The sequence below is a fragment of the Chiroxiphia lanceolata genome, chromosome Z (genome assembly GCF_009829145.1).
Source record: "Chiroxiphia lanceolata isolate bChiLan1 chromosome Z, bChiLan1.pri, whole genome shotgun sequence".
In the NCBI taxonomy this organism is placed as follows: domain Eukaryota; kingdom Metazoa; phylum Chordata; class Aves; order Passeriformes; family Pipridae; genus Chiroxiphia; species Chiroxiphia lanceolata.
This window is the reverse complement of record NC_045671.1, coordinates 38,393,083-38,415,203: the sequence shown is the minus strand read 5'-3', so window position 1 is coordinate 38,415,203 and position 22,121 is coordinate 38,393,083. Positions and strand designations below refer to the sequence as shown.

At 38.6% G+C, this 22,121-nt stretch overlaps 1 protein-coding gene across 1 annotated transcript; it reads left to right on the top strand.

Annotated features, from left to right (window-relative positions):
- The first annotated feature begins 12,145 nt into the window (after window positions 1-12,145).
- On the top strand, window positions 12,146-21,909 carry LOC116780490 (fructose-1,6-bisphosphatase 1-like). The gene is made up of 7 exons (XM_032675583.1): window positions 12,146-12,365; window positions 14,751-14,913; window positions 16,575-16,667; window positions 17,697-17,840; window positions 19,078-19,215; window positions 20,399-20,518; window positions 21,494-21,909. Exons 1-7 carry the CDS (start codon window positions 12,196-12,198, stop codon window positions 21,683-21,685), a joined length of 1,020 nt encoding a protein of 339 aa, XP_032531474.1. The 5' UTR covers window positions 12,146-12,195; the 3' UTR covers window positions 21,686-21,909.
- The last annotated feature ends 212 nt before the right edge of the window (window positions 21,910-22,121 follow it).

Genomic DNA, 22,121 nt, shown 5'->3' with positions numbered 1-22,121 from the left:
TATTTTTTTGTGCAGACTGAAATTAACAGACTGAAAATAGAATTACAAGTTCCAAAAAAAGAAAAATGCCAAAGCAGTAACCACTCATTCATCAAGGTTATACTTTCCTTTTTTCCTATAAGAGTCCACCTGCTTAGCTTTGTAGATAAAATTACTTTTCCCACCAAAGAGGAAGACCAAGCATCCTATCTTTTTCCCCAGTTTGCAGAGATGTTAACAGAGTGCAAACTGTGGAGTCTTCCTTATAAATAGTGACACAGACCCTGTAAGAACACAGCTTAGGCAGCAGAATGAGCTTACAGGACTGGCAGTGTAAGAAAAACACTCCACAAACCACAAGCAAACAAACAAACACCCATCTGAAACAGAAACCAAAGTAAAAACTGAATGGCAGTGAGATTTTCTGAGACACTTGTCACCTCGGACAAATATAAGTGCAAGATCTTCAGTGACTGTACAAAATTACAGTGTGTCAAAGGCAAAGACAATAACTTGCCAGATTTTCTTGACAGAGAAGAAAGAGGAGAGACTATATATAACACAAGGGTTATTTAGCCAGCAATAAGAAGCTCATTCAAAAAATTAGTAAGAGTATTCCCAACAGTTGCAGTGGATGTCTGCTATCAAAGCTCATATCTAGACAATGGAGAGTTATATTTCCAAAAGAAATGTTCACAGCCAGATCTTTAAATTCATTCTAGTACAGAGGTGGCCTGGCATTCAATAAGAGTGAAATTCCCAACATTTCACTGACCTATGTTCTACATAGGTCTACAAATACTGTCCTTATTTTAGAGAAACATGCTATTTTTCTTTGTAGATCCTCCTTTCTTACTTCAAATCTCTTCAGAGCTCTTTTTAATTCAGACCATCAGTAAACCAAACCCTTTGCCTTTTCCCTGTTGCAATGCTCTGCCAACATATCAGTACTTGGTTATTCAAACTCTGTCTGCCTCTGTGAATCATTCCCAGCTTGATTTCAAGAATGAAAGGGCAGTTGTGACCAGGATCTGAAGGTAAGGAGCTCAGGGAACACAGGCTAAAGAAGCGTGAACAGTGTTGTGCAGCAACGCTGCATTCATTTTCCTGTCTGTTTTGTCCACTGAGTACTAGTCAACTATGTAAGACTCTTCATGAGACCATCAACAAAGGTGGCACACCAGAGTTTCAGTTCCTCCTTTAGAATGCCCAGTCTATCTTTTCTTTAAAAAGTAATGTCATACACTCCCCAAGCCACTTTTAGATAGCTTTTATAAAGGCTTTTTTATAAAAGCTTTTTATAAAATGCTTTTATAAAAAGCATTCAAACAAAAGGAGTTCAGTGGGAAGCAAGAATACACTTGCTAAATATTTGTGTAATTAATGTAAAATCAGGGCACGCACATTTGCTGATAAGATAATTTAACTTCCAGTAGAGTTAATAAGATAATTTAACAGGTATACCCTCTACCAACAGGGTATACCTGCAGCAAAATTTGTTTGTATTAAGCAAAATAACCATAGCTCATGCCCACTCACAAATTTTGTACTTATTCAGACAGGCCTTTGTGTACTGAACTTGGATTCCCTGGCACTAATGTTAATGTATAAAAGTGAATTAAATACATGCTATTAGTTGGAAATGAAGAGATTATTGGTGGGGAAAAAAAAAAAAAAAGTGGACCAGCACAGGCCTTTTCCAGGCCCAAAGCTACTCATTTTGGATTGTAGATAAGAAAAGGCTAAATTAGTGAAAATTAAAAATAGCCTAAATATGAGAACAGGGTTTATTTTACTTTAAATGTATCATTAAGCATTTATAGACTTGAAAGTTGCCAAAAAAGGAATCAGTGGAGTTTTTCATTGCTACTGCAGTCCGTGGCTCATTTGCAACTTTTGTCTCTAAGAAGAATGCAGGAGGTCAAGAAGTCTGTCACTTAACTCTGTTAAAATCTGACATGTGAGTTCTGTTATGTCTCATAGCAGTTCTAGTGTTCAGCTAGGTTTATGTGACTAGACCAAAAAAGTTCCTATACAATGCTATGACAGATGATAGCAGATATCTCACAACTAGTTTTAAATGTGGGGCTTTCAGGAGTCAGTGCATAGATATTAACAGGAGATCTGGATGAGTTGAAGTAGGACTGGAAACTTAATGTCTTTTGGATGCTGAAACTTCCTGTTTAAAAGATCCACTTAATGATTTTTGTAGGTCAATTAGAATTTGACCCCAGGGAAACATTTTCTATGGAAGATTGTTTCTGCATGACAAAAAATGAGAAGAGTCAAATAGTATAGTATAACCTGATAAATTATGGTTAAATATTAAAGTTATCAAGTTTAGGAGCTGAAGAACATATTACATAAAATTGTTATATAAAAATCAGGAAAAATAAATTTCTCATGCAGGATTGTAAAAAAAATATTTTATAAGACAGTGTTAGGATTGGAGAAATTATCAGTATATTTCAGTGGTTCCTGTTCTAAATTGCTGCAATAATATTTTTCTTCTTTTCTTGCTATTCTGTTTCTTTGTCCTCAACCCTTCCCTTTTCATTTTTTTTCTTCTCAATATCTAATTTTTTATTTAATTTCATTTATTTTTTTTGTTTCTAAAAGCACTTATCTGTTAAATTTCAAATTGAAGCATTCCCCAAAATGCCATAAAGAAACACTTGCATGAAACTGGTTTAATGAACAAATACATCATAAACAAGCATCCACATACATCTTTTTAGTCTCTCAAAACCTGTACTGTCTGCTGTGTGAGATCCCAGAATCTTATTAATCTTTAGGTGCCAGTCTTGAAATAGCTCTTTAAGTCCTGTTCACCTATAAACATCTTTTGCTTGCAGCCACCCACATACATAAAACAGGTTAAATGGATATGGAGAGACACCTCATATCCTGTGTAAATCAGAACAGAAGTATCCATTTGGCTGGATATGAGACAGTGGATATTAGACCTCACAGCTTTGGTCTGTAGAGCAGTTGCCTCCAAACTGGGGTTCCTGCACTCCAGGGGGTACTCAAGACAATCCACTGGGGTGCAGGAAATATATTTCTACTAATAAATAATAAAATAAAATAAAAAATATTGTTTATGTCATACTTTAAAAAATTTCTATTTTGTATATATTTTATTAGTGTACCTAACATTAGTATAGTATTCCATGTATGTAATTTATAAATAAGCATACTTATACTGGAGTGCGTATTGAAGAAGTTTTCACTGACGGGGATGCACAATGAAAAACATGTTCAGAGACCTCTGCTCTAGACCATATAGCTCACCTTGAGCACTGTGAAGGTGTTACATCTATAATGAATAAAATACATGTATAATCCTCTACTTAGGCCAGTCTTTGTGGCATGAATGACCAATCAATCCTATTAGCCATGATAAAAGCAAATATCTTCTTTACCCTACAAAAACAAACTAAATCAACTTCCAGCTGTGCCTGCTTTTGCAGTTCTTGCTCATCCTTTGCAATTAAGACGCAGTGGAAGGTGAGGGCATGATATTTTGACTCCTGCTGTCTGATAAGGGTTTCATGTCACAAAACACACATGGGGCCTATTTAATTGGTTTTGGTATTCAGCCTGTAAATGGCTGAACCTGTGATCTGGGCTTACAAAAAGAAGGAAGCCCTGAATGCACAAGGACAGTTTGCCATCCTTTCTCTGTGTAAGCTGGAAGAGTTAGGGATGTGTTACTTGGCAACCTCAATCAATTTGAGCACTGAAAATTGTTATTTCCAACTCAATATATGATATTCTTGCAGGTTATTTTTTTTCCCCAATACTTTTATTTTTTTAAATTCTTTTGCTTCTGAAGGTGGCATATTCAGCATACACAAGCAAAATACCATTCACAGAGCAACATTAGACTGCAATATGCAAAGAGGAAAAGTTGAATAACTGACAATGAAGTTTTGAATGGCAATGGAAGTTTTGTCCATACAAGTATTGCAGCAGCTCATCTGTAAAACCAGGGACATCCTTATATGCCTGTTTTGGTCTGTTTTCCTCTTATTCTCAGATTGTGAACTGGGTAGGGCAAGGACTGTTATTTCTCTGTCTGTACGCTGTCAATAATTACTTCTATGCTACAAAATCATGCTCTTCATCCTAAACAAGAACCATACTAAAACTAATAATCAAAGCTATTGCAACAGCAGTACTTAGGGTTGTCAAATGCAGAAGGTCTAATTCTCTACTGCTAAACCACTGGAAACTAACTGGGAGCAACCAAACGAGGAGGACTGACGCAGATGTGAGAGTAAAGTATTTGATGAGTGTGAGCAGAGACCTTGGGGTAATGAATACACTGTTTCCAGTAGAATTTAAATTATGATTTTTATTAGCAGTAGAAATAGAAATAGAGCAGGTACAGAAGAGAGCAAACCTTTCAGTTCTCCTCTGTTTACTTAGTCATCATCAATGCTAAGAGCTTCACCACTTCTTTTGAAGGGAAACACACATGAGGCTGCCCAGACAAGCTTCTGCCTCCAAAGATCTGCCAGGCTCTAGTTCTGCATAAACAAGTTTGAAATAAACAAGCATTGCCATCTGATGACAGAGCCTTGGTACTGCAGAGTGACTCTCTGCCTGGAGAAAGCTGACACTAGAGCAGGTGACTTTTTCACAAATGAAATGTCTATGGCTAAACACCTAATTTTAGGTTTTTTTCTGAAACCATTTTACAGTGATTTTCTCATTATGAGAATCCTGTTTTCCCGAACTAAGCAGGATTTAAGTAGTGTGAAAGAGATCACTTTAATGCTTCTACACTAAAAACCCTAACTCCGCAATGATAACATGTCTGTGTTCTGAGGCAATGGGCTAGCAACCCCTTTTGGTCTCTCCTGTCCATGCTGAGAATGCCACAGGCAGCAATGAGCAGTCTTGAATGCCACTTCCACTACAAAATTTCTGTTCAGTGCTATGGACTCTAAAAGCCTCACTCTATCATTACTTCAGATGCTAGCTTTGACATTTTACTACGTGTTGTAAGCTGTTTCTAGGGGTAGAAGAAATGGCGGAGGCCTCATCCGGAGCACTGTGTCTAGTTCTGGACTCCTCTGTACTCCTCCTGGACAGAGTCCAGCAGAGCGCAACAAAGATGATTAAGGGACTGGAGCATCTGTCCTATGAGGAAAGGCTGAGGAAGCTGGGCCTGTTCAGCCTCAAGAATAGATGACTAAGAGGGGACCTCATCAATGCCTATAAGTATCTGAAAGGAAGGTGCCAAGATGATGGAGCCAGTCTCTTCTAGGTAGTGCCAAGCAATAGGGCAAGAGATAACTGGCAGAAACTGATGCACAGTTCCACCTGAACGTGAGCAAGAAATTCTTTGCTGTGTGGTGACCGAGCACTGAACAGATTGCCCAGAGAGGTTGTGGAGTCTCTCACTGGAGATATTCAGGAACCATTTGGTCACTATCCTATGCAATGTGCTTCTGCTTGAGCAGGGAGGTTGGACCACGTGACCAACTGTGGTCCCTTCCAAACTCACCCATTTTTGTGATTCTGTGATCTCCTCAGAGTCACACTAAAAAAGTGCTTCTCCAGCCATATCCTTGGTATCCTTGCCAACTTCTCTGTGTGTTCATGCTGCTTTTCTCAGATTCCCAGAAACCTGCCTAACAATAATATCAGGCTCCTAGGGTGGCAGGACCATACCTTGCAATGCACCAGTGTTTGGGTTATGGTTTCCTGTTAGGTTATTAATCAGAAAAATACCTGGACAGTGAACAGTAAAGCAACAGACAGGGATGCACCTTCTAGCACCCCTAGTCCAGTTACGTATGAAGGGAGTAGGAGGGTAAAGGATACAGGCCAGGCTCAGACGCTCTTCTAAGCTGCTACTGCAGGAGGTGGACTCTGGGCTAGATATGCCCCTCAATTCTGAAATCAACTGGGAACCAGTACTCCTGGACACAGGAGGGTAAGCAGACAGAAATATTTTTCCCAGTGATCAAAAACCTGATTCTGGCATTGACATCTAGACTGGTTCCTCCCTGTCTTAACACATACTGTGTTTTGGGTATCAGCTCTATGTTGCATGATGAACTGGCACTGGGACCTGTTCTAGCACATTCAAAAGGCAAGGGCTGGGGTTTAGCCTACAGAACCCTTTCACACTTGCCTGAGTCATGAAATTAAATTCTCAAGCAGTCTTAAAAATTATCCTTTTCTCATGGACTCATGTGTGGGTGAATTTACTTTTACAATAGATTTTTTAATCAGAACAAAAGCATATAATGTTAAGATGAAGTTGCTCAGCATGCATTTGAAGCAAGACTGATGACTGCCTTTTCTGTATTGCACTATGGCCTACAAGGTTTGGTTGTGGACTAGATCCCTCACATACTAGAGACTGTACAAAGAAAGCACTAAATGGCCATGCATGTGTGATAGTGTCATTACCAAAGGAAATGTTTTTGCTACTACTGCCATCAGTAAGGAAAGTCTACTTGCAGCAATAATGGGAAGTTTTAAGATGAAATGTGACTTTAGAACTGGATTTTATAGTTATCTCAATAACCAGTTAATGGAAGAGGATTTTGAGCTATTATCTATTAATCCTAACACAATCAAATGAACTCTATAGCTATCTAAAGTATAGATTTCTTTCTACTCACCTCTCATTCCTGTTTTTAAAGTCATACCATCTTGCAGTGGTGTTCTAGCTGTATGTGTTAAACTTTCTTTTCAGTTCTCCAGAGCCTACCCAGCATGTACTTGGTATGCCCCTTTTCCGCTTCTGTACTGTCCACACCAAAGAAATACCAAATTAGTATAGCAAAAGAAAATACATGTAAACGCAGTTCTTGTTTTTTTGTGTTAAATGCTTCATTTCCTATTTTCTTTCTCAAACTGTGTTAATTCCCAAAGTAATCAGTCAGCTTTTCATGCTGGCACAAATTTCCTCTGTGGCCCAGGATGAAGTTTTTTTGTTTGATTTTGTTTACTTGCCTGCCTACATCACAAACAATTATAATGATTAGCTAGTGCTTATTCAGAAAGCAGAAGCTGTGACAAACTATGCAAACTATGGATAAAATGAATTTTAAAAATGTGATATTATCAGCAATTTTAAATAGGTTTATTACCTGTACTTCTGACATGGAACAGAATACTCAAGGTAAAGATCAACAGGGAACGACCATATAAATAGTCACTCAGACTCATTTATTGGCCGTATTTTTCAGAGGCTTATACAAAAAGAGTCTTTTGTGAATATTATGTTGCATTTCTACATCATGCTATAGTATGTATCTCACTATTGGGAAAGTTCAGATCTTCACACTGTCAATACAGCTGGAAAATCAAACCACTCTTTCTTCTGTAACTTGTTGCCTAAAGATCGGGAGCAGAAAAAACTCCAAGCAAATTGAATATAGAGATAAGATAAGAGAGCAGGTCTTTAACGAAGGCCTTCTGGCCACAGGAGTACAGAAAAAGGTGTGCACCCCCATGTCCAGGGGTTCCACAATATATAGTATTATCCATCCAATCCCAGAACTAACCACTCCTCAGATCCTCTCCCTCACATGTCTCTTTGGAATTGAGTCAGGAGGTCCTAAGACCCCTTTCTTCCTCATCTTTCTCTTCTTCATGGCATGTACCGTCTTTGGAGCTTCTCCAAGGTTCCGGGCTTGAAGGTTGCTTTGACTATGATGGTATTTTGTTGTTCAGGCCTGGGGTGCAAATGTTCTTAAACAGAATGAAGGCCTGCCTTGAAAGGAGTCTTAACAAAGAATTTAGAAAATTCAATATGAAATGGGGGTATAGGGTTTGGTAAGTGTATAACTACTATTCTAAAGTGTGACAGACTACGCAGCTATACTAAAAATCTATATTTACTACACAGCTACTTTAAAATCTACAAAAAGCTAAAAATCATAACAATTCAAAGGCATCAAACCTTATGGAAGAAGATACTTTTAATTGTGCTGATAAACATTTGAGATTATCTAGAAATTCTGAATTGGATTATGTACAGTTGAAATTGCCATAGCTGAAAAATGCTGAGTTGGATCTTCACAGCTGAACCTCTGTGGCACTGTCCATGTAACTCATCCTGAAGAAAAGTCTGGACAGACTGTACTTGGAATTATAGCAATATAAATAGGTATTTGAGCCAGCAAATAAATCTGCAAGGACATTAATGGAAGACCTGTCCTGGCAATCCAACCTATGATCAGGGTTTGAGAATGGAGTTTGACTGTTTAGACCAACCATTCTTCCTCCGTCAATCTTGAATTTTGCAGGTTCTCAGTTTAAATGCAAAAAACAATCTTTCTTCCTTTTTTTTTTTTTACTTGGTTATTACACTGACAAATTGTATCATGTAATCATGACATGTCAGTGTTGACAGAGGTTATTTATTTCTGCAAAGTGAACTGTTAAAAATTTTAACTACATCTTGCTTATCTTCTTAGCCTAGTATTGAGTGCACTGAAATCTCTATGTGTTTTTAACAGTAATTTTGCATTTTGTTTCTGTTTGTTGTTTCTTTGTTTTTTTTTTTAATTTTTTGACACAAACTCAGAGTGATTACTTAAAAAGCTTTTAACTTATGCATTTTACAAGATGAGAAGTGGTAGCAAATGCAATATTGAGGTAGCATACTCTTTGCCCTGCTTGCCAGAATCTTTTGGATAAGTAGAAAATACAAAGATTTTAAAATTATGGTTCAATATTTATATTTGTATTTCAGAGGCATGTAGACTTCTTTTCCGAGATCTACTGTTTGCACATTAAGTGCTTTGTCACCCTACAGAAAACTGCAAAGGTGCACTCCCAGAGCTGGTCTCACAAAGGAATGCTGTCAGTGTTCTCACTCCCACAAGAGGGCACCAGGCGAACACGGCAGGGGAAAATCCCTTCAAGTTAGTTAAATTCAACCTTGTAGTTTAATTCTACTTATTACTCAGTCAGAGTCATATAGTACATAGTATCAAATAAAGCCCATTTTACATCTGCTACGTGGAGAAATTATTTTTTAGCCAATTTGTACTCATAATTACCGGAGTTTAGACATCAGTTTATGGCATTTGGTATCTTTCACTTGTGTTCAGAGATGTGGAGTGATTTGCTATCATAGTCATAAATAAATGTCTATTCTATCTCCTATGTGTGCATACTGTCCCAGAAATTCACACAGATGAAAGGAAGCACTTTCTGAAACAATGAAGACAAAATATTGATTGTTCATCTAGAAATCAGCCTAATAATTTCCTCCTCGTACAGGTATTGCAGCAGACAGGATGCACTGTTCCAGCCCTAATCATCATAGCATTGCAAGATAGAGGGTATCTGGTGAAGTGACATGGCCTTGCAAATGATTTCAGTGTGACTTGCTGGATCTTACCCTCTTCTCCGCCCAGGCAGCACACAACTTCTGCTGTTTTGGGACCTTTGCAAAAAGAAGATTCTTCTTCAGAAAAGGTGGTATCCAAAGCTGCCTTTCCCACATGGGTGCTTTTACTTCAGGGGGGAAAAAAGATCTTTGAGAAGGAGTTTCACAGCCGTTGTCTTTTTGGCTGTCATTTAAATCTACAAGGGGCAATGTTCATAACAGAATACGTGGGGATTTCTCATCAACATTTCTCTTAGTTTCAAAATAATTACACATTTGGGATTTTCTGTGCTGGGTGAAAAGTTTGTTCCAAAGGAGTTACATGGCTTTGGAAGCTTAGAGTTCTAAAACCACTGTGAACCGTGTTGTTTGGTTGACGTCATCTGTGCGCAAATAAGACCACGTTTTCTTCTATATAGAAGTGAGCTGTTTCAGCAATGTTTAGTCAACCAGCACTGACCTTCTCAAATCCACAAATTCATTTTCAATAAATGTTTAACTACTGTTTTCTAAAGAGACATGTAGAACCTACTTTTAATCTTACACTGATTTTATTGTTACCACACAGCATGATTGCTGTAGGGCTGCACAGCTTGTCTACACTCTACCATAAAGTATTAATTATTTAATGCAAAGTCAACTTTCTACACTATGGTGGAATTCCAGAAATTACCAGTGTGTGCGTATATTCTAAGGCTAGGGGTGTGGAAATGGGTTAATCTATAGTACAACAAGTTGCCTTGAGTACAGAAGATTAAGAACATGCTCTATATGATAAAAATAATTATTCTGCTCCCACAGTAGAAAATGCTGATCTGGATGGATTTGTAAGAAACCAGAATCCTTTCAAAGGATTTCTATTTCAGTTCACAGTTTACTTGTTTCTACCTGGCTTCCACGGTAGGAACGGAGGAGTAAAACTCTTGTCCCGCTCATCTCACAAACTCCAAAATTCTCAGCTGAGGTTTCATCTTAGAACTCAAGGAGAGTATGCATAGCTCTGTGAGTAAAATGAAAGGTTATCCTCAGGCATGAGTATTAAAACTTTAGGTTGTGTCCATTTTGAACTGGCCTCGACTATTTGATACTGAAGTACAGCTCTTCCTGCAGATTACTGATGTATTCATTAGTCTTCACATTTAAGATGAATTGTCCCTAATCAGAAATTCTGGAGTCTGTTACCATGACTCATATATTTCCAGGCTGTTCTGTCTACTTGCTTCTACCCAGATTAAGTGCACTCATCCAAAATTTTATGGGATTTTTGCTATTAGTTGTTCTCAACTATTAAGACTGAAGTAGCTGCTGTAGATCGTTGTACAGCATCGTTGACCCTTAAAAAAAGAGCTAACTTCAATGTTTCATAAATTTTCCAAAATCCACCTGCCGCTCCAAGAGCATTTTTATCCTGCTGGGCTGGTAACCACTTGCCAAAGACTGAAATATCCCATTCAGAAGAGCATTACAACTACTCATACCTAATGTCTTTAGGACGCTCTGTAATTCTGGGTCTGGCTTTAAGGAGAAGACATTTATGCATACCTTTGAAGTATGTAATGTATTGATATGCAATGTGCTTTGGATGAAGATAGAATGTATGTATATGCAAAGAGGCGCACCTTTTAGAAGATTTTTGCCCTGTGTTTGACACAGCCTGGAAAGACTTCAGTCTGAGATTTCCATTTAGAATTTGAGACTGTGAACATTCAATTCATGGATGTATTCTACTGAAAATAATTAAGATTTTTAGTTATTGATCTCCTTAGATAGTGGAAATATAAAACAATGGCTAGTACAACAAATCTGCACTGTATAGAGTAAATCACCCATATTCAGATTTGTGTTTGTCAAGTTATTGTGTGAAAAGGTGGATCTAGGGTCAGGTGTTGGGTGAACTTGGTTTCCCACACTAGTGCTTGGATTTTTCTGATCAAATATTAGCAGCAAAACATATTACTTGATTTTGCTGCAAAAACAGCTAGTCTGGAATCAAAAGAGACTAAGGAGGGTCTAGATTCCCTTGCAGCAGTATTTGTATGAGGTGCATTAATTTCTGACTTTTGAAGTGGAACGCAACCTACATCTTTCTATTGAACAGACTTGAAGAATTTGTTATAAAAATCTCATTGAGTTCAGCTGCCAGCAGCTGTTTCCTTGCAGCTTTTTTATAGTGTGGGATATTTTGGGGCACATGGGATTAGCATGATCTCTGTACACAGAATAAGTTAATACTTGATGGAATCGGTTACTAAATGTGTGTTTTTCCTGTACTGATGGGTCAGGATAAGAACATTCCTGTGAGGTGGAAAATACTAACCTTACTCTGTAGATTGTGTGCAGTTCACCATAACCCACATGCCGCATGCAGTTTTGCAATCAAGTGGTGAAAGAAGCGGACTTCTGAATTTTTGGGCACGCTTCCAAGAGCGTTAGCATTGACGCGTGACCATTGCAAACACTAAGAGCTACCAGCACCCCTGTCTCGACTGACTTTCTGTGCCGTTCACATAACGGATGCCCAAAGCATCCTTCCCCCGCCTCTACCCCCACAGTGTAAAAGAGTGAGATAAGACTTGGTTTAAAAAAAAAAAAAAAAAGGGTATACTTGAGGGGATTGGGGTTTCCCCGCCGCTATTCCCCGATATTTTAGAGAACCGGGGGGATGATGAGATGGGCTCCCACTTGTCATTCCCACCCCCGTCCCCGCCTTCCTGCAGCCCAGCGGTGTGGGGGGTGGTGGGGCCGGGGCCGCTCCCCGCCCATGGCCTCGCCCGTGTCCCCGCCCCGCCCTGCTGAGGCAAGTGGCGGCGGCGGCGGCCTCGTCCCCAGTGTCGCCCGCCGCCACCATGACGGACCGCTCCACCTTCGATACCAATGTCATCACCATGACCCGCTTCGTGATGGAGGAGGGCAGGCGGGTAAAAGGCACCGGGGAGTTCACGCAGCTCCTCAACTCCCTCTGCACGGCCATTAAAGCCATCTCCACCGCCGTCCGTAAAGCGGGCATTGCCAACCTGTGAGTCCCGGGATGCACCCCGCACCTTCCCGCATCCTCGCGGGTCCAGGAGTGCCTCCGGGGTGGCGGGGATGGGGATGGGGATGGAAATGGGGATGGGGGTTACCTGGAAGGTCTGTGAGTGGGGTTGCATCAGCCTGCCCAGTTGTTACTCCATTAGCATCTTGGTTTCTTGATTTTCTCAAGTAATACATTTCCTATGACTTTTTAATAGTATTAGGCATGCAGTCTTTGAGCGATGTCTCCCAGTAATAGAACTTCATGCAAACCTTCAGCAAGTTTAGGTGCTTTGAACCATAAGACCAAACAAACAGACTGAAATACAAAGCCTGTCAAAATATAGCTGAATTATTGCTCATTGCATATTGCTTAGTATCAAAGCACCATTTTATGCTTTGAGGTGTTTATCAAATTCAGTGTGGCTTTTTTCCTATTACATCACAGCAACTAGAGTTTCTCTGTGAAACTTTGGATGTCTAAGGCTTTTAGAAAGTGCACTGGTTAGGAATAGTAGTGTCTGTAGTCAGCCAGTCAGAGGGAAGTTGCTCTGTAGATGCATCGTTAGGAAATTAGAACTCTTGAAATGTGAAATAACTGAAACTGGTTGTAGGTAACTAATCCTCCTAAGTATTTTATTTATTGTCCATATACCCAGTTGTATGTCAATCAGGGCATTAGACATGGGCTGCTTCAGCAGTTGCTGGAAACTGTAAAGACAGAATGATTTTGCCTTTACAAGCCATGCAGTGGAAAATATAAGAAAAAGGCAAAAATCCTCCACTTTATGCATGTTTGAACTATTTTTCTATTTTGACTTCAGATGTCATGTAACTGTGATAATTTTTAATTGTTATGTGCTAGCCCTTTCATGACTATTGGTAAAGACCAGGGTTTCCCATCTGTAACCTGATTTGTAAGTCTAAGGTCCTATTCCTTTTGCATCCTACATGTGTGTCTCTCGACAGCTGCCCACAGGTTCAATACCTGTGCAAATAGACTTGCTTTATCATATGCAGTGGGTTTGACTCTCCAGCAGTGCTAAGGTGCCAGGCTTCAGACTCATAAGCCTCCTTGAGCAGTGCATCTCCCACTGTGGGACTGCGTTTTATAACCAGGACATTGCTTTGCTGTCAGGGAATGTGAACAAATAGGGATCACTGGAATCCATTTCTTTGGATCCGGGCTCAACTATATGCTTAGTGCTGCCCAGCAGGGAAGGTGCGGAACAGCTGGGGAAGATGTACAGACCCTTCCCAGCTTCAGGCCCCACAATGGACACTCTGCCTTCCCCACCTGAGAGTCCCCAGCAGGCAAGATGTGAGAGCTGTAGTTGCTGCTGTGCCTCCATTCCTAAAGCACAGTGTTCAGGGTACATTTTTTTTCTAAAAGCACTTTCACAATTGCAGGAAAATGTTCAAGCCACTGTAACAAAGAAAGAGAAAAAAAGACAGAATTTTTCTTTGTCTCACACGTTAAACTGAAGAAATGCAATGCATTCCTAAAGTAATGTGTTCAGTGTTATTAAAAAAACCCTGAAATACCAGTGTTCAGAGTAATCAACGAACCACAGCTGAAGGGCATAAGAGTCATCTGAATGTATGCTGGCTATTGTTTTTCTCTTCTAAGAGTTAAACTTCCCCTTTCTTGGTTTTGCATGCTTTCAAAATCACCTGTCATATAGTCTTTGGTACTTCCGGATGCCAGATGGTTTGATTCTGGTTAGCTCATAGTGTTTTATTTGTGTTTCTTATTTGTATTTTTCTGTTCTTTTCCCAAGGAAATGTTTACTACTTAAAATCAAAACTGAAAACAATGAACCATAAAAAAGCTGATTTATCTGTGAGCAAAGTTTTTCTGCTGCAATTTGCACATCATATTGCTAATCAGGAGTCTGTATGTATATTACATACAGAAGTTATAGCATAACTTGTGTCATAAGATTCACACATATATTCATATATATATATTATATATATATAATACTTTTAAGTATAAGTTTTCTTATGAAGTCTTAGGAGCCTAGGATTCAGGGACAGTATTTAAGTCTTGAAGTTAAGAGGTCATTAAGAAGCACAATTGTAATTCAGTCTTCACAGCCTGCTCCAGTTGTGTTTGCCTGTAGTTTACAAACTACTGAAAAGTGATTCTTTGTTTTGTATTCCTTGCATTCAGCAGCTTCTAGATTTGCCACCACAGCTAAAATTAACAGGTCTCAGCAAGAGTTCACTGGACAGTAAATAAAAAGCAGGCTTAGAGAGCTGAGTTATCATCCAAAAGTGCTCTATGTTTTACAGAGGTTTTACAAGTATATGTTTGCCAGAAACAGCACACTTTGGAAGACAGTGCTCCATTCTCATGAAATGCTCTCTCTTGCCGTTGCTCTAGCTATGGAATTGCTGGGTCTACTAATGTGACAGGAGATCAAGTAAAAAAGTTGGATATTCTTTCCAATGACCTGGTGATTAACATGCTCAAGTCATCCTTCAGTACATGTGTTATTGTGTCAGAAGAAAACAAAGATGCTGTGATAGTGGAAACTGAAAAACAGGTTAGTAGCTTTAAAAGTTCTCCCTACTTGATTTCAGATCAACCTTTAAAGCTGTGTTGCTTCAGATCTGAGAAACTAAAACCTGCTAAAAGTTTCAGAAAACAGGTACTTTCCTATACTGGCAAATGAAGGTGGAGCGGGTAGGTGGAGAGAGTGTCAGTCAACATCTGTCCTTTCTATCATTTTGGCTCTCCAGACTGATGTTTGTTGTTTTCATTTTTTTTCTCTGTTGTTCCTCCCCACCTTCCTTTTTTCCCACCTTTTACTTGTTGTGGAAGAAATGTTTCTTTATACCCCATCTGATCTCTGGAACTATGCTCTGAGTCAGTCAAACCCTGTTGTAAAGTCACTTTGTCAGTAGGACACTGAGGAGCTGTTCTATGCAGGACAAATCTCAAGGTCTTTAATTCATTCATATTCTCCTTGAAGCCCCTGAAAGACTTACAAACAATGAAACAAAAGTAATTTTTACATATTTATTATTTATGTTGACAAATCTGCATGCATTTCTTGAGGGGTAGTTCCTTTTTCCTATCTAATGTTTTGATGTGATCATGTAAAAATTTGAATAAAAAATTAGTAAAAATAAATGATTAAAGCATAATTTGAAAAGCACTTCTTTCTTTCTCTTCCTGTTGAGAAATCTTCAAAGTTGATTTTATAGGCATTGGATGAACACAGATTGCCTTAGATCTGAACAAATATTATCAATGATTCTCAAAGATCACTGAGGGAGGCTCAGTGTTAATGCTTTTCTAAATTAAATATGAGCTAATATGGTGTTTTTATCAATTCCTACCCAGAATTCCTACTTGCAGAGTAAAGCATTGCTGGACTTAAATAAATTTCTGGCATACAGGATAAATTCAAATGAAAAGTGAATAAACACTCTTGTTATACATTATTATTAACACGACTGTGAATAAAATAAGGGGGGGAACAAGATACTTAAAAGGTACAGTTAATTCAACTTTTTCCCCTGTACTGGCAATTTCCTATACCTACAGGAATCCTTAATCCAACAATAGGCAGGGACCATTTTTTTTGAGTCCCCAAAACCCAGAGCAAGACCAGCCTGACTAAGGTCATTTTTGACCACATGTGCTTCAGAGCACAGATAAAATGAAATGTATAGTTTAGGCATGTCACCTGTTAAAGGCCTTTTTAACGTCTCTGATTTCTAGCTCTATTTGAAAAAGGCTGATCTTCATTTGTCTTTTTCCTTATGGTTCAGAAAGCCATGTTGTTACAGAAGAGCAAGTGCATCTTAGCTTAGATGATGTCAGATATTACAGGATGTCTATTAAAATGGATTGGCTTTAATTACATAGATGAAGCTAAACTAATAATTTAAATAGTATTAAATAATTTAAAAGTATTCCCATTTTTTTATTTCATATTAAAAATTGTGTAGGAAAACTGCTAGGTACTTTAAAAATTTCTCAGCCTCTGCTTTGTTACAAATCACAGTTATAATCAAGAATGAAATCGGAGCCAAAGAATTCCTAACAGTTGAATTCAGTTCCTTTATAATCTATAAAAGCATTTTAGCTTGTAGTGCTGTGTAAGTCTTTGAGAAAATTTATCTCCTGGAATGTTTTTATTTGGGGAAAGTGGGTAAATAATGTCACTAATATAGTTCACTCTTTTGTATTTTCTAGGGTAAATACATAGTCTGCATAGATCCTCTAGATGGTTCTTCAAACATTGACTGTCTTGTTTCCATTGGGACCATCTTTGCAATCTATAGAAAGGTAAAATGCTTTCATGTAAGATAGGAAAAACTGTTATTGTGCATCTTTTGATGAAATATAATTGTGTGGGAAGACAATAAAATCTAACTAGACTTGTTTGTAAAAGAGACTTTCAGAGCCAGCTTTAAGTTAAATCTACTATTTCACAGACACTTGTATAAAACATTTGTGAAGGATTTGCATTAGTCTCTTAGAAGATGAAATACCTATATGTACATAGAATCCTAGCTGATATTTAATTAGCCAGCTAAAGCAATTACCCCTTGCAAACAGATCACAGCTTAGGTTTCATGAGTATTTGTCTTGAGACAAAATACCATGTAGTTGTCATCCACTTGGGGAATGTGCTTTCAGGTTTTCTTGTTCTCTGTACTAATAGTCCTGTTAGCCTGAGGAGAGGCTTCAAACACAGACCAGAGCTGAAACATGTCATGTGCATTTGAAGTGTCTAATTCAATCTGAAAGGCAGAACCTTGTCTGGAGGAGCTTGAAATACTAGACTTAACAGGTCACAACACGGGGTAAAAATTAAGACAGATAAAACACACCCAATTGTCCATTTCAATTATCTTTTGTATGTTGTCATATATCCCAAAGTAGCTATTTTTCAGCTTCATTTTTGTATGAAGCAAAAGAAAACAAAGAAATCCCAAGTACTTTGTGTCTGCTTTGAACTCAGTGAGTCATGTTTCATTTCTTGCTTTTCAACAGTGCCTCAGAGTTTTCCTCTGAGCTGTGTTCATCATCACCTACAAGGAGGTACACAGCTCTTTATTATCTCCTTAATCCTTTCCTGCTTCCTGCATTCCAGCTAGACTTATACAAGAGCATTTCTCTATCAATGTGTTTGTATCCTCGATATAATTTGTATTAGTGCATCCAATAGGAATCTCAGTTGTGGCTCGTGGAAGCATTTGTGCTACCTCGTGTATAGATGTGGAGTACAAGACTGGTCCCTATCACAGGTAGTCTAGTTATGTACCAGCAATTGAAATGAAGTAAAATGGACTATGCTCCTTCTTATTCTAGGCCTCTCCTTCTGAACCTTCTGGGAAAGATGCTTTACAACCTGGGCGTAATCTTGTGGCAGCTGGTTATGCTCTCTATGGGAGTGCCACAATGCTGGTACTGGCCACTTCTGCTGGAGGTGTCAACTGCTTCATGCTGGATCCGGTGAGAATGTGATCTGTTTCTTTGTTTCTGTATTAGAGGTAACAAGGTACTGTCTATAAGAAGTTTTTGTCCCCAACAAAATCAAACAAAGGAGCAATTTTCAGGCTAACATGAAGCAATGAAGTATAAGTGTGCTTGTGCTTGTGCTTGTACTTATAACCCATCAACAGTAATGTCAAGAGACTTACATTGTGCCGGCCCATTGTAGCACTGCTATGTGTGACTCAACAACAGGAAGACAGCTAAGCCAGCGGGGCAAATACACAGCGTGTATAATCATGTGATACTGAAAATGAGCTGGTTTCTGCAGTGCAGAATGCCCTTTAAGTCTTATTTGTCTTTTCCTTAATGCTAGGACCTTAATAAACCAGAGAAGCAGAAATATTTAACCTTTTCTTGTGTTTTCAGATCCCACTATGATGTGTAAAAGAGTAAGTGATGTGTGTAGGTGCATTTGACATTCTAGCATGCGTTTACTATATGAGTTTTAAAATAAAAGTTATGCTGATCACAGCAGAAAGTGACCTTGCTTTAGTGACCTTTTTTGTTTGTAATCAGTCAGGCTGTGCCACCTGCTGGTCTTGAATTTTTATAACCCACAGAGGTCAAGCTGCAGGAAATATAACTTGGTGCTCTTTGTTTAGTAGCAGCTTAAGTAGATGCATGCATTTGTGTCTATATTCAGGTAACAGATTTAACTTTGAGCATGCATGCATGTTATTTTGTTTACTCTTAGCATTGACTTAGAAATTTACTATAGAGAAAGCTAAACAGACCAGCCCTTGGTCATAGAGATTGGCTTTCTTGACCACAGGCTTCCAAGCTAAAATGAACTGGAATTTTTTGATATCTACAGCTATTTGAAGATGCTTATGTATTGGTTCAACAAGCACTCTCAGTTTCCAAACTCCTCAGAACTGTACATTTATTATAAGTCTAACAAATGAGTGGACAGCTAAACAAATTTACAGACGGCAGAAATTTTTTGGCATAGGAAAGGAATAGATAGCTTGGAATAGTAGAATGAAGAAGCTTGCATGAGCCCAGGATTCGTGCTCTGTCTGTGTTTTATGCATGTGGATTGCAAAGACCATGTTTTTGTAGATACCAAATTATTTTTAAAAATTGGCAGTGGTAGTAGATTTTTATTAAATTATGTGTATTATTGGGTTTTGCCTTGGTTTGTAAATAAATGAGCAATTAATGTTAACAAATAGTTTTTCTTTCTTATCATTAGGCGATTGGAGAATTCATTTTGGTGGAAAGGGATGTGAAAATAAAAAAGAAGGGAAATATCTACAGTCTCAATGAAGGCTATGCTAAATATTTTGATCCTGCAGTCACAGAGTATGTCAAAAAGAAAAAATTCCCTGAGGTAAAAGATACTGTTTCAGAGAAATTTTCTGATGACAAGCAACTTTCATGAGTTCCAACTTTATGATCAATCACTCTCTCATGTACTGTTTAGAACTCGTTTTCCTTTGCTATCTGTTTATAATGTAACCTGATGTAGGACTGATAATGACAGGAGTAGTTGATGTGGCCAGATATTTCACTATTTTTTAGTACTGCACTGCACCTTTTTTACATCTTTTTTCCCTTTCTTTCTTTTTTCTTTTTTTTAATCTTCCTTCCTGGAGGGGGCCCGAGTAATGGTACTGGGGGCAAAACTGGGCATTTGGTAATCAAGCAGAGAGGAAGGCTCATCTGATGATGAAGAAAGTTTATTGACATGTTAGATTGCTGCTTCCTCCCATCAACATCCGAGTAGATGGAGAACCGAGCGGAGATGGCAGTGGGTCATTGCTCTGTGGTAACACGAGCTGGGTCCTAAGGGTGCCTCTCACTTGGAAATCTAGTGTAGTTTCAAGGCCTACTTTGTGGTTGTGCAGCTTCCTGGTGTCAGGAGGCCCAAAGCTCCAAGGAGTGCCCATAAAAGCATGTCTGCTCTCATGCCTTACATATGTCATCACTGGAGTTATTACATTGACACTTCCTACTGTTAAGTGGTAGTGTCCCTTCCTAACTTCCTGATCTTGCTTTGGAAAAAGACTGATGTTTTCATCTAATATTTTTCCAGGCTTAAGATGTTGTTTATTTAGAAATTAAATTACTCTCTGGAGTATAATATGGGTAGTCAACTATTAACTTTTTCTTAACAAAAAGTTGTAGAAACTGGCAAAAATGGTTGGAAAAAGTAGGAAAGATCACATCTTTTGCTCTTTGATATTTTTTCTGCTATAAAAGACAAAACCCAACATCAATTCCTAGCACTTGATTTTTTTTGCTACTGTAAATGCAGCGTTTTCCGAGAGTGAGAGCTGAGATGCATTTTCTGTTGTTGATGTTACTGCTCATCTATGCTGTATTCTTCTGTCAGTCCTTTTCCTTGGATTTTCTTCGTTAGAAAGTGAAGAGGATACTGACATATTCTCCGAAACTACTTTGAATATTATCAATCAAACACTGTATGGAGGCATTAGATGTTAGGACTGCTAAAGGGGAGAGGTTAACTTGGTGTGCTCAAAAGTTACTTTTCTTTAAATATCTTTTTGTAGGATGGCAGTTCACCATATGGTGGGAGGTACATAGGATCTATGGTGGCTGATGTGCATCGTACACTGGTGTATGGAGGAATCTTTCTGTATCCTGCTAACTCCAAAACTCCCAAAGGAAAGGTAAACCTGAATAAACCCAGTTACATTATGTAGACATTTCACTATCAAGATCAATATTTTTATTACAGAACCTGTGTTTTGTAACTGGTAGCTTGCATTTCTTGTGTGTGGATATGGCCCCGCTTTGCACGCTGTCACTTGTCAGACACATATTTTAAGGCCACTGCTAACCTGTTTCAACTGCACTGACTTTTCTTTATCTGCAAACATATCTGGATTATGGAACATACCAGGAGATGTACTGTTCGAACAGGCTTCTCTGTACCATCTTAGCTGAAAATGTGCTGACCGCAATCAAGCAAAACATTACAAAGCAAACAATCCATATAACCCTGAGATTCCTGTTACAAGATATTTTGTAAGAAACCTAAATGTAGTTGGCCCATTAGGAGAAGCTCTGCCAAAGAGAAAACCATCTGCATATTGTACTTGGTAAGAGGGCCTCATCTGGAGGAACTGTGCCTGGCTTCCTCTGCAGCAGGTCAGTCTGATGGTCAGTCAGGGAAAATCGCATGCTTACAGGCTGACAGGGGCACTGTTTATTCAGCAAAGACCTTTCATCTGTTTTGTAATTGTCCGTAAATTATTGCTTCAGGTTGCAGATAATATGCAGTTATTCATTAGAGAAATCTAGTGGCACACTCAGGGCCAGTGTTTTCCTTTCTTTTCACACAGTCCTGTGTGGTCTGCTGCCTTGTTAATGGCTGTGTTGAACTTGCAAACTTTATCTCTCTGTAAATAGCATAGTGCAAACATGAGCTATGAAGAAAGAACTCAAATTGGGCAAATCCAGCATTTGCTGTGTTTTGTTTAAAAGAAAAATTGACACAGTTTCATTCTTGAGTCAAAGTTTATATGAAATAAAGAATGCTTGTAACACTGATTGATTTAAAATCAAATGCTAAATATATTTACATTTCATGATTTTCAGTGTTGTCTGGGCTGACTACTGCCAATTTGACTTTTGTCTTCTAGCTGAGATTGCTCTACGAATGCAATCCTATGGCTTTTGTTATTGAGAAGGCTGGAGGAATAGCGACAACTGGCCACCAAGCAGTATTAGATATAGTGCCTGAGGATATCCACCAGAGAGTGCCTGTTGTCTTGGGATCTCCTGATGATGTAAAGGAGTACCTTGAAATAGTCAAGAAGCATTCAGCTAAGTAAAGAAAGCTTGCTGGAGTCACTGTGCAGAGGGGAAGAAATGTCTTACAGCTGAACCAAAGAACACACTGCAGCACTGTGAAGTTGAACTGTCTGACCTCTATAGCGAAAGAGCAAATAAGCCATATTTTCATAAGATTTTTTTAAAGTGAAATCTTATGTAATTGCATTATGCAATGGAAGGCATTGAAAGATCGCATTAAATAAAGCATTAAAGGTTAAAGCAATGAAAAAATATGTTTTCTTTTTCATTTGTCACTTGTGATTACATGAGAGCCACTGTGTTGCAAGGAAATACTGTGTTGCATTCAATAACTAGGGGGAAAAGACTCCACTTTCTCAGACAAGTTACAGACTATCGCCAGTGTATCTGACTCTGTCCGCTTGAGACTGTCCTCTTCTAAAAATCTTGTGAGGAATACTCAGCAACCTCTTACAG

Coding starts and splice junctions, on each gene's coding strand:
- LOC116780490 (XM_032675583.1), top strand. CDS start 12,196: ATGACGGACCGCTCCACCTTCGATACCAATGTCATCACCATGACCCGC. Junction 16,668..17,696: donor TCTTTGCAATCTATAGAAAG/GTAAAATGCTTT, acceptor TTCTTATTCTAG/GCCTCTCCTTCTGAACCTTC. Junction 17,841..19,077: donor ACTGCTTCATGCTGGATCCG/GTGAGAATGTGA, acceptor TCTTATCATTAG/GCGATTGGAGAATTCATTTT.